The sequence below is a fragment of the Lathyrus oleraceus genome, chromosome 4 (assembly GCF_024323335.1).
Source record: "Lathyrus oleraceus cultivar Zhongwan6 chromosome 4, CAAS_Psat_ZW6_1.0, whole genome shotgun sequence".
Classification (NCBI taxonomy): Eukaryota; Viridiplantae; Streptophyta; class Magnoliopsida; order Fabales; family Fabaceae; genus Lathyrus; species Lathyrus oleraceus.
This window is the reverse complement of record NC_066582.1, coordinates 483,970,784-483,983,652: the sequence shown is the minus strand read 5'-3', so window position 1 is coordinate 483,983,652 and position 12,869 is coordinate 483,970,784. Positions and strand designations below refer to the sequence as shown.

The following is a 12,869-nucleotide window of genomic DNA, read 5'->3' as shown; positions in this document are numbered from 1 at the left end:
TCAGATTCAAATTCTCCGGCGTCGATCATATCCTGAATTTTATTCTTCAACGACCAACAATCGTTTGTATCATGCCCGGGGCTATCGGAGTGATATGCACACCTGGCATTGGGATTATAACGAGGAGAAGTAGTGTTGGGTTTTGCAGGAGGATCTCTGAGGGTAATTAAATTTGCTTTTAGCATACCCTGCAGTGCTTGTGCTAAAGTCATATTGATCTTCGTAAACTGCCTCCTTCCCGGGTTAACGTGCCTCACATGTTTCTGGTCTTTCTTTTTCTCGAGCAAAAGAGCCTTCAGTTCCTCCTGCCCCCTGGATAAGTTCAAGATCATCTTCTGGAGTTGAGCATTCTGATCCTGGAGATCTCTGACAATTGGTTCGAGGTCCATTTTTCTGTTTGGAGGAAAACCGTGAGAACATTGATCCCTTTAGAGTACCTGTTATGCAATGTTATGTCATGCTATGCAATGTATGAAATGTTTTCAAGGCCTTTTGGAATTTAACTTTGTATAGACTACCAAAAAAAAGGAGACTTTTTTTTTGTTTTTTTTTTGTTTTTTTTTTTTTTTTTTACGAAATAGAGAAAAGTTAAATCCCTAAGTCCTCGAAATGGTTAGTACAATGCCATGATGTTATGATGTTATGATGTTAAGTAAAATAACAAGCACAAACGAGTCACACAACAATCATTCCTAGGTTTTAAGGCTTGCATGAGTTCTATAGGTAAGTACCCTCCCCACTGAAGTTTAGTTGGTTCAACCTGTCCTAGAATAGTAACCGGGTTCTAAAAAGGATCTCAGATCATTGACCTTCCTTTAAGTCCACTTCAGTGCAACACCAAGTGGTTGACCGAAGCTTCCCTAAAGTCCAATCTCAAAGAGTGTAGTATCGAGTCTCAACCAACCCCAGTCGGAACCGAAGTCAGTTATCTCACTACTTTCTAATGGCTAGGATGAGTCAATTAGGGTTCTAAAGGTCTGGTTAATGCTTTGATGACACCACGCAGATGCCAAATTTTTCCTCAAGTAAACATGAGGAACATCAGGACATCCAAAGTGTCACATTAACCGTAGCCACCATTTTAACCATTCCAGTATACGCCGGATAGTCGCGATGATCTATTGCTACTTACCTAAGGTACACTAGATCCGGGTGTAGGATCTTTCACTCAAGCATAGGATACCCAAGCAATCCCTTAAAAGTAAATCAAACAATTTGGAATAAGTGATCTTGTTTTTAAGGTAACCTCTCTTTTTAAAGTATCCCCAGCAGAGTCGCCAGTTCTGTCATACGGTGAACTGACTTGGGGTGTTTTGCTTTTTATCGCAATGTCGCGGATAGCAAGAGTCGCCACCGACTTTTCTTTTATCCAATAAGGAAAGGTGGAAAAGAACAGGAAAGACCTCAATAGATTTTGGGTTCGGGAGGTACATTATACAAAGGGAAGGTGTTAGCACCCTTTGTATCCATGGTTATCCATGGGCTCTTAATTACTGGATCACTTATATTTTTGTCTGAAAAGTGTCGGTGAATTGCTTAAAAAATGTTTCGAAAAGAGAGTTTAACTTTGTAATGATTCTCGTATGAATGTATACAAAGTATTTATCTCATTTGATTTTGAAAATGGTTTAGAAAAATATAACTCGGTAATGATTCTAGTATGAATGTATACCAAGTGGTGATTTTCTAGGATTTGTAAAGTGTAAAGTGTGAGGGGTGGAAAATGCTTTAGGTTATGGTCCAGTAATTGAGAGTTATACCTTCCTGAGGTCGTTATGGGCATTTCCTATCCTTATGAGGGTAAAACTGTCCTTACTATTGAGAAGTAAGTAATTTTACCCTTTGGATGTTTAAGGGTCATCGTAGGGTCATCGATAGGTCATTGAAGGCAACAGTTGTAAGGATACCTTAGCATTCGAAGGGACGATCATCATTTAACCGTAGGCTACACCGAAGGGTCATCGAGGGACAAAATCGTATTTTCGAAGGCAACATCCGAGGGACCATGATTTATTTTATGATGATTTAATCGAAGGGGCTTTGCTAAGTGTATCCCTACATTCGCGGGACATGGACCGTAATACCGTAATCGTGGGGTAATAAAGAGAGGTCCGATATCATTTATTTAAAGTCCATATTTTAAAGTTAATTAGGTGATTGGGATGATTCCGCATTAAAATCAATACATTAAAATCAATACATTAAGAATTAATACATTAAAATTAATTAGGCAATCAATATGAATCTTCACATTAAAGTGAAGTAATTTGGAATCCATCTCCACGAAGGTCTCCCACACGTAAAGTGGAGTACCTAGCCGGCCACTTCATTGGGGATATGAAAGCTTTTACACCATTCAACGCACGGGTTAGAGTATTAGGATAAAATATGATTTGACTATTACCATAAAATGCACATAACAGTTTATGAGTTCAAGCCAAACGATGCAAAATCATAATTAAATACACATAAAATAGAACAGCAAAGGGACAAAGCAGTCACTGTCCCGTTCGCCTTTGCTTCGCCTAGCGAAGGCTCGCTTAGCGATGAGCTAGCGAGCGGCCACGGGTTTGGAGCTTGGCAGCAGCATGACTTCCGACAACCTGTACTATTATGGCATTCGATCACAGGCATAACATATAGAAATATACAGGATGTTCGTACTTAGATTCACATACGAAATTAGACTACATCAAACTTTAATCGGAATGCATCATGTAGGTAAGGAATATCAATTGGAAACGTAAAACAGCGGTGATACGCAAACCTGTGTGCAATTGCAAGATTGAGAGGGATTGACTGTTTGGAGACCGGATTGAGTTGGGCGGCGGGAGTTTCGGCGCGGGTGAGCGGCCTTCAGGGTTTCCGTCTTCCGAACTCTTTGGATCCGCAGGGTTTCGGTGCTAGGGTTTCTGTCCTTTTCCGTCCGTCTTCGTCTGTGTGTCTGTTTCGTGGCAGAGGAGCTGGTATTTATAGTAGCAGTGGTGGTGACCTAATGGGCTTAAAATGAGGTCCAAAACTTCAGATTTTCGCAAGCTTCGCTAGGCGAAGGAATTGCTCGCCTAGCGAGCAAACTATTCTGGGCTTTTTTCTGGATCTGATGCTTCGCTGGGCGAGTGTCATGACGAAGTGTTCGCTAGGCGAAGGAATTGCTCGCCTAGCGAGCAAGCTAGTTTGGGCCACTTTTGAACTGGGCCTGTTGTGAGCTGGGCTTTTGTCCATTTGATGTCAGTGCCTTGCAGAACAAGTCGGAACGCCTTGAAAGATGCCTTGTAATATCAACGGGCAAATTTTGGGGTATGACAGGGTCATACGCTAGACCGTATAATGAATCATCCATCATGCTGTTGCCTTCGCTGGGGAGTCAGCGTGTGCTATATACTGCTGGGGATGAGGGATCAGAAATGTACCTGTCCGAAGGTAGCATCTGAGTAACAGAATGCGCCGTTCGTTAGGCTGAATCTGCTTTAAAAGGGAGTAGTCGTATACTAGACTACCATTCAGAAATGAACCTGTCCGAAGGTAGCATCTGAGTAACAGAATGAGCCGTCCGTTAGGCTGTACCTGCTTTAAAGGGAGTAGTCGCATACTAGACTACCATTCAGAAATGTACCTGTCCGAAGGTAGCATCTGAGGGGATGAAGGTCTAACTTGGTCGTACATTAAACCATATCTGAGCAGAATGAGCCGTCCGTTAGGCTGAATCTGCTGAAAAGGGAGTAGTCGTATACTAAACTACCATTCAGAAATGTACCTGTCCGAAGGTAGCATCTGAGTAAGGGAGTAGCCGTATACTAGACCACCATTCAGAAATGTACCTGTCCGAAGGTAGCATCTGAGAAGATGAAAGTTTAACTTGGTCGTACATTAAACCATATCTGAGCAGAATGAGCCGTCCGTTAGACTGAATCTGCTGAAAAGGGAGTAGTCGTATACTAAACTACCATTCAGAAATGTACCTGTCCGAAGGTAGCATCTGAGTAAGGGAGTAGCCGTATACTAGACCACCATTCAGAAATGTACCTGTCCGAAGGTAGCATCTGAGGAGATGAAAGTTTAACTTGGTCGTACATTAAACCATATCTGAGCAGAATGAGCCGTCCGTTAGGCTGAATCTGCTGAAAAGGGAGTAGTCGTATACTAAACTACCATTCAGAAATGTACCTGTCCGAAGGTAGCATCTGAGTAAGGGAGTAGCCGTATACTAGACCACCATTCAGAAATGTACCTGTCCGAAGGTAGCATCTGAGTAAGGGAGTAGCCGTATACTAGACTACCATTCAGAAATGTACCTGTCCGAAGGTAGCATCTGAGGAGATAAAGGTCTAACTTGGTCGTACATTAAACCTTACTTGAGTTGTTGAAGATCAGAGTGGATCGTACGTTAGATCGTATCTGAGCTGGAGGTCCAAATGGGTCGTACGTTAGACCGTATTGGAGTTGCAGAATGAGCCGTACGTTAGGCTGTATCTGAAGAAGAAAGTAGTCGTACGCTAGACTACACCCCGGAATATACCGTACGCTAGGCAGCATCCGAGGATTTGAAGGTCCAAATGGGTCGTACGTTAGACCGTGTTGGAGTTGCTAAAAGCCAGAATGGATCGTACGTTAGATCGTATCTGAGCTGAAGGAGTCATATGTTGGGCTGAATCAGAATGAACCGTATGTTAGGCTGTATCTGATAATATTTGTTGTATTTGCAGTGAATATCTGGGGTGGGCTTAGAGATGCCACCATTGGGAAGATGTCAGAACGTTCGTCAGATGGATTATATCTGAGAGCTGTATTCGAATCTTGAATGCGATCAGAAAGATAATCAGCCTGAAAAATAAAGTTAGTTTCATGCAATGTCATGATGCATGCGTGTGCCGTGATATGATGTGATGGATGAATTATGCGTCCGGAATAAATGCGGGCATTGTATGCATGTATATGTTATGAAATGATGCGGAATGAAAATTGTATGTAGGTGTGTAATATGAAATGATGTAATGAATGCATTAGGCGTCTGAACATTCTTCCAGGGAACACTACTGGGGAGATAAATCTCAGTCTGCCGGTCGGAGACATTGGTATTGATGACCCTGTCTCGGCTGGGGGATGCTTGATTTCTGTCTGACGGTGAAAACACTCCACAGAGCCTGGCTGGGGATGGAAAAGATGACCCATTGGTCTAGTAATGCCACTCTCTTCTGGGGAATAATTGGCGTTGCCGGGGAATCGAATTAGCAACGGATTCATTGGAAAGCATGGTTAGACCTTCTCCTTGGTCCTGAAGTCTCGTAGTAATTGCAATTTCCATTTTAGGCATGTATTTTTGATAAACATTGATCATATTCAAATGCATATATCAATTCAAATTAAATCAATGGACGTTTATGCAAACAAAACAGAAAAGTAAAATAACAACATTTTTTCCGAAATGAAATGGTATTGATTTTGAAAGAGGGCCTATAAACAGGCAATTTGTGTACAAGGAGACAGAAATCCTAGTAAGAGGAAATTGTCAAGAAAACAAAGAGAAAGCTATGCAGAAAAAGTCCTATTGATTCTAATTCCACTACTGTCATCATGTCTTCAGGCATCTCATCTCCTGCTGTCGGATAGAGGTGATTGGCTTGTTCAGTCCCTTGAACTTGGTTGAAGCTGACAGAAAACGGGACATAGTCATACGCTTTAATCCCTAATTTTTGCCTGGACCGCCTTTTCAGGTTTTCAGTCCACCGGGATACCCCTTTTTGCCCAAGCCGCCTTTTCAGGTTTTCGACTTGCCGGGTGCACGTCTTTATATGTTTATCCCTAATTTTTGCCCGAACCCTTTTGGTTCGCCGGGATGCCCTTAGTTTTGCCTAGGTACGTCGACCTAGCGGGTCTCTGTTATGCGTAGTATTTTTTAACTATGTCCGCGTTCACAGGATGCGGGAAGTCTTCGCCATCCATTGTAGCAAGTATCATGGCTCCACCGGAGAATACCTTCTTAACCACAAATGGCCCTTCGTATGTGGGAGTCCACTTGCCTCTGGGATCACCCTGTGGTAGCATGATACGCTTTATCACCAAGTCGCCAATTTGATACCTCTGTCTCTTGACTCTTTTGTTAAATGCCTGAGTCATGCGCTTCTGATACATCTGCCCGTGACAAACAGCCGCAAGTCTCTTCTCATCAATCAAATTTATCTGATCGAGTCGAGTCTGAATCCATTCGTCCTCGTCTAAACCCGCCTCTTTCATGATCCTTAGAGAGGGAATCTGAACTTCCACTGGTAAAACGGCTTCCGTTCCGTAGACTAAAGAGAAAGGAGTTGCCCCTGTCGAAGTGCGTACTGAAGTGCGATAACCGTGGAGGGAAAACGGTAACATCTCATGCCAGTCTTTGTACGTTACTGTCATCTTTTGTATGATCTTCTTGATTTTCTTATTAGCAGCCTCTACGGCGCCATTCATCTTTGGCCGGTACGGGGAAGAGTTATGGTGTTTAATTTTGAACTGCGTGCAGAGTTCAATGATCATCTTGTTGTTCAAATTAGTACCATTGTCAGTGATAATCCTTTCAGGGATGCCGTATCGACAAATAAGGCTATTCTTGACGAAACGTGCCACCACATTCTTGGTGACAGAAGCGAATGAGGCTGCCTCCACCCACTTGGTGAAGTAATCAATAGCGACGAGAATGAAGCGATGTCCATTAGAAGCCGTGGGTTTAATCTCTCCAATCATATCGATGCCCCACATTGCAAAGGGCCAAGGCGCTGTTAACACGTTCAATGGAGCAGGAGGCATATGTACTTTGTCCGAATAGATCTGACACTTATGACAGGTTCTGGAATGATGGTGGCAATCAGCTTCCATGGTAGACCAATAATACCCTGATCTCAGAATCTTCTTGGCCATTGTATGTCCATTAGAATGAGTCCCAAAAATACCGTCATGCATGTCTTCCATAATCTTTTCTGCTTCCTTTTTATCCACACAGCGAAGCAGAGTCGAGTCATGATTACGTTTGTATAACACTCCCTTACTCAGAAAGAATTTAGCGGAGAACTTCCTCAGGAATTTCCTGTCATTGATGGATGCCCCTTCAGGGTATTCCTGAGCTTCTAAATATCTTTTTACGTCGTGGAACCAAGGTTTTTCCCGTACTCCCTCAGTGTTAAGTTCGTAACAGTATGCCGGTTCATCTAGTCGCTCAATGGTAATCCTGGGGGCTTCCCCGTCCCATCTGACTCTGAACATAGATGACATGGTAGCTAATGCGTCTGCCAACTGATTCTCTTCTCGTGGAATATGTTCAAATGTAATCTCTTCAAAGTATGGGATTAATGTCATTACCTGCTCTCGATAAGGGATGGGATTTGGATGTTTAGTATCCCATTCTCCTTTGATCTGACTGATTACCAAGGCCGAATCTCCGTATACGCTCAAAAACTTGATTCGCCAATCTATAGCAGCTTTGAGTCCAAAAATACATGCTTCATACTCAGCCATATTATTGGTACAATGAAAACATAGTCTAGTTGTGAAAGGCGTATGGTAACCCTCGGGAGAAATGAGTACAACCCCAACACCATGGCCCAATGCATTAGAAGATCCATCAAAGACCATAGTCCATCGGGATCCCCATTCGGGTCCTTCATCTGGTTTAGGTTTTCCATTATCAGTAACAAGCATGACATCCTCATCTGGGAACTCAAAATTCATAGATTGGTAATCGTCCACCGCTTGATGAGCCAAATGATCAGCTAGCACGCTTCCTTTGATTGCTTTCTGGGTAGTATACTGGATATCGTATTCCGTTAAGATCATCTGCCATCTCGCTATTCTTCCGGAGAGGGCAGGCTTCTCGAACATGTATTTGATGGGATCCATCCTAGAAATCAACAAAGTGGTATGATTCAACATATACTGTCTTAGTCGGCGAGCAGCCCAGGCCAAAGCACAGCAAGTTCTCTCGAGCAGTGAGTATCTTGTTTCACAGTCGGTAAACTTTTTGCTCAGGTAGTATATGGCATGCTCTTTTCGACCAGACTCGTCATGTTGCCCCAATACACACCCCATTGAACTTTCTAACACGGTCAAATACATGATTAGAGGTCTTCCTTCGACTGGTGGTATCAGAATTGGAGGTTCCTGGAGATATTTCTTGATTTTGTCAAAGGCTTCTTGGCATTCGTCATTCCATATCATCTCTTGATTCTTCCTCAGTAATTTGAAGAGGGGTCTACAGGCAGCGGTCAAGTGGGAGATAAATCGGGCAATGTAGTTCAAGCGTCCCAAGAAACCTCTGACCTCTTTCTCCGTACGGGGCACTGGCATTTCTTGAATAGCTTTCACTTTAGCCGAGTCAACCTCAATTCCTTTACCACTGACAATAAAGCCCAAGAGTTTACCGGATCTTACTCCAAAAGTGCATTTGTTCGGGTTCAATCTCAACTTGTATTTCTTCAACCTCTCAAACAGTTTGTATAAATGATCGAGATGTTCCTCTTCAGTATGAGATCTAGCTATCATGTCATCTACATATACTTCTATCTCACGATGAATCATATCATGGAACAAAACCACCATAGCACGCTGGTACGTTGCCCCTGCATTCTTTAAACCAAATGGCATTACTTTATAACAGAACGTGCCCCATTGCGTCACAAACGTAGTTTTCTCCATGTCCTCAGGCGCCATCTTAATCTGGTTGTAACCTGAGAATCCATCCATGAATGAGAACACCTTGTGTTGAGCGGTGTTATCTACCAGAACATCAATGTGCGGGAGTGGAAAGTCATCCTTGGGACTCGCTTTATTCAGGTCTCGGTAATCTACGCACATTCGCACCTTACCATCCTTCTTTGGCACTGGCACTACTATATCGGTATCCAGTCCTGGCATGTCTTCATAAGACCAAGCAAAAATCTCTACATAGTCATGCAACATCTGAATCAACCTTCTCTTGACACTGTTTTCCAAGCCTGCTCCTATTTTGACTTCTTTCTTGTTTACTTCAGTGCCCAGATTTACAGTCTCAACTGACTCCTCGTGTGGCTGTATAGTCCTTTCTTCCTGCAGTAACAGTCTGGCAAGTTCTCCAGGTACTTCACAATCTTCCTCACTTCCATCCTCGGCTTGGTAGATCGGATTTTCAAAGTCATAATGAACAGTAGTAGAACTATTGTCAACAGGATCCAGAGTGGGTATGGATCTGCAATTCGTTACGTGAGTGTGTGTAAGAAAACATAGCTCGTTTGGAAGATGATAGAAAAGATAAAGAGCGCAATATTTGAATGCAAAAAGTCCATTGATTTATTGAATATGAATATGCTTATGAAGATGACAAAACCCTTAACAAATTAGCTATTGTGCCCCGGGCATAGACACAACGCTTGGAGAAGTTCAATTGTAAAAAAACAAAAATTTGCAATCACTATGCCAAACAAGGGATTAGACAGCGCTTTTTTTGACATTAGACAGCGCTTAAAAGCGCTGGCTATACTGGCGCTGGTATAGGTCTTAGACAGCGCTTAATTTACTAAAAAAGCGCTGGCATAGGGGGGGTTTAGACAGCGCTTTTTCAGTAAAAGCGCTGTCTAAAACCCCCCTATGCCAGCGCTTTTTTAGTTAATTTCATGTTGAAATTAACTAAAAAAGCGCTGGCATAGGGGGGGTTTAGACAGCGCTTTTACTGAAAAAGCGCTGTCTAAACCCCCCCTATGCCAGCGCTTTTATTAAAAAGCGCTGGCATAGGTGTTTAATTCAACAAAATATAGTGTAAAAAAGCGCTGGCATAGGGTGGGCTATACCAGCGCTTTTACAGAAAAAGCGCTGGTATAGCCCACCCTATGCCAGCGCTTTTTTACACTATATTTTGTTGAATTAACCACCTATGCCAGCGCTTTTTTGATAAAAGCGCTGTCTAAGGTCAAAATTAAAATGCCTTTACCAGCGCTTTTTGCCTAAAAGCGCTGTCTAAGACTCCAAATTTTGGAGGATCTTTTTATACGTTTTCACCACATTATTTAGCACCTGTAAATTGCAAATTTCAGCAGATTTTCATAAATTGGAGCTTGAATCCAATCTATATGCACCTTATAGTTCAACACATTGTAGTTCTATCTTCTGAATATGCACATATACTTGAAAATCTATATGCATTATAAACACATTATAGTTCAACACAATATACTTCTAATTTCAGCAGTTTTTTGAGTATTTATATATATACTTGAAAATGTTTGCCTTTACAAAAAATCTACACATTTCTAATAACCTCCAAAAATGCTAATCAAAATGTATTTCAACACATTCTAGTTCTATCTTCTAAATATGCTATATAACCTGAAACAACACCAAATAAAGATTGTAGTAAGCAAATGGAATTCACTCAAAGTTATTCAGATCACATTCAAAATTAAAGTAAGAGTTCAATACCTCACAAAACCTGTAGCTCGATAATGAATTGACACAATTCCTCTTTAATTTCATCCAACTGATCTTTTGAGTAATAAGCACATCTATATTCATCAAAGTACTACATAATAATATAACATAGTATGATTTAGTTAAATCTATTTAATTATGAGAAATATGTGTTAAATATGAAAATAACTCATAAGTTAGAAATCCATACATCAGATGGAATATCTGTTCGATCCATAAGAAGAGTTTCTTTCATAAACCTCAACGTGTAATATCCACAATCTATATTATTACGCTGTCGAGGACACTACACATGGAAAAACAATATGGATAAATATCCTAAGTTTTATCATGTGTCATCACTAATATAATCAAAATTGTGATAATTAATATACCTCCACTCTATTCCATGTAATGTTATTGGCTTTTCTCTTTGGTACTTGAATTTTTCTTTGTGCTCGAACAGTTTGTATAATGCTATAATGAAATATAAACGAATATTTAGAACAATTCACATAAATAAATAAGTATACACACGAATATTGGGTTATTTGCACTTACGTGTCAACTATCGTCTTCATAGCAGGGTATGTTGTCCAATCATTGTGTAAAGAATCCAAATAATACACAATTTCTTTAAAAGGATTTATCGCGACCAACAACCAATGTCCACTGTAATAAAACAAATGTTAGATGGAAACTTTCTACACGACGTCAAAATATGAAAAATTATAACAGATGAATTTAGATTGAAGAACTAACCCGTCGCCGGTATTAAACGGTAAAAAGAACAACTTTTCTCTATCTGTGTCGGCCATAAAGCGCTCGACTACATACGTCCTGACTTCATCTGGTTTTCTTATCATTTCGGTTAAGTTCGTTTTCATGGGATTTAAGAATGAGAATCTTTGCTCCAACCCACGCGGACCCATCAATTTGTCATATAAATACCTTATATAAAAACATCATTAACATTTAGACTATTCATATGAAACGAGTAAATAACTTGTTCAAGAATTTAAACAAAGTAGATCGGATATACCTCATGTATGTGTTGATAACACCAACGCTTAATTGCGTATGATACAAAATTTGATCAAAATCCTCTTTACCCAATGGCTCGGCATACTCAAAACCAAAAATAGCTCCATCCATAGGTATTAAACGAACACATCCATCCGAAATATCTGTCGTTTCTAAATATGTATGGAGGCACGCTCTATACTTGGAAGGATTTTTCTTTTTAGCCCCGGTCCTCTTGGAAATTTCAGTCTTCTTAGCAACAGGAATCTAAATATCATATAATTAGTAAGTGTCAAAGTCAAAGTGTATTGAATTGGACGAAAATTACATGGTAGCCTACAAACGGGCCAAAGGACTCAAAAATGAACTCGATTCGTCCAAATTCCGAGTGGAAGCATGTTTTTTGTAACAGTACAGCAACAGTAAAATCAGGGAAAAAGTTGTCCGAATCGAAAAACAAAGTATACCATTGGCTCCGGAATCGTGGAGAAAGTCTATTTTCATTAATCACATGCATTAAAACTCATCACGATTCAAAAATATAAAGAAATCATGCATTATCAGATATAACTTATAATCAAAGCAATTGAAAACAAAAATATAATGAAATCATGCATTATCAGATATAACTTATAATCAAAGCAATTGAAAACAAAAGAATAAAGAAACCATGGATAATTTACCTAAGTCACTAACATCTCTTTCTTTTCTTTGTTGGAATATTAATCACTTGTTTCTTAGTAATGCGTACGGATGAATTGATCCAAATTCCCTCATTATGATCGTTTCTTATATATGACTCATCCGGTATAAGATCATCAACTTCATCATTTCTATTCAACTCATTCCGTCTAATGCATGACTCATTCTCAACATCAATATCACATTGATCGACACCGCTATCATCAGTGACTTTGTTAGAGAAAAGCACTATAGACCATTTTGTACTCTTCGGGTCATTCACATAGAACACTTGTTTAGCTTGAGATGCTAGAATAAAAGGTTCATCTTTGTACCCCACCCTAGTAAGATCAACTTGCAAAAATCCAGACTTATCCATTCGTATGCCACTACTATTCACCCACTTGCAACCAAAGATGGGAATCTGAAACTTCTCGTAATCAAACACCCAAATGTGCTCAATAACTCCAAAATATGACAAATTTGCATATTTGGGGTTTAAGTCCTTCATACTTGATATATGCATTGCTTCAGCTAGCACGGTGACACCACTATTTTGCATAGTACTCTTATCATCTTGTTCTTTGGTATAAAATGTGTATCCATTAATTGAATATGCGCTATGAGAAAACACATGCAAACTTGGACCATATGCCAAACATCTCAACCTTTCTGTTACCGAAGAAGGATCTGAAGAGCGCTTCAAATAAATATGATCCTTCAACCATTGTATGAAACTTTGATTGTGCTCTATAACTATC

The 12,869-nt window shown here is 40.4% G+C and overlaps 2 protein-coding genes across 3 annotated transcripts in view; both read right to left on the bottom strand.

Moving 5' to 3' along the window:
* LOC127076418 (inorganic pyrophosphatase 2) overlaps positions 1-12,869 on the bottom strand; it is an 88,950-nt gene that overhangs the window by 17,860 nt on the left and 58,221 nt on the right. The window lies entirely within an intron of this gene.
* On the bottom strand, positions 10,101-11,703 carry LOC127076421 (uncharacterized). Its single transcript, XM_051018070.1, has 7 exons — positions 11,447-11,703; positions 11,167-11,355; positions 10,966-11,076; positions 10,800-10,881; positions 10,616-10,711; positions 10,417-10,516; positions 10,101-10,323 (listed from the first exon to the last, which is right to left on the bottom strand). Exons 1-6 carry the CDS (start codon positions 11,557-11,559, stop codon positions 10,418-10,420), a joined length of 690 nt encoding a protein of 229 aa, XP_050874027.1. The 5' UTR covers positions 11,560-11,703; the 3' UTR covers positions 10,101-10,323; position 10,417.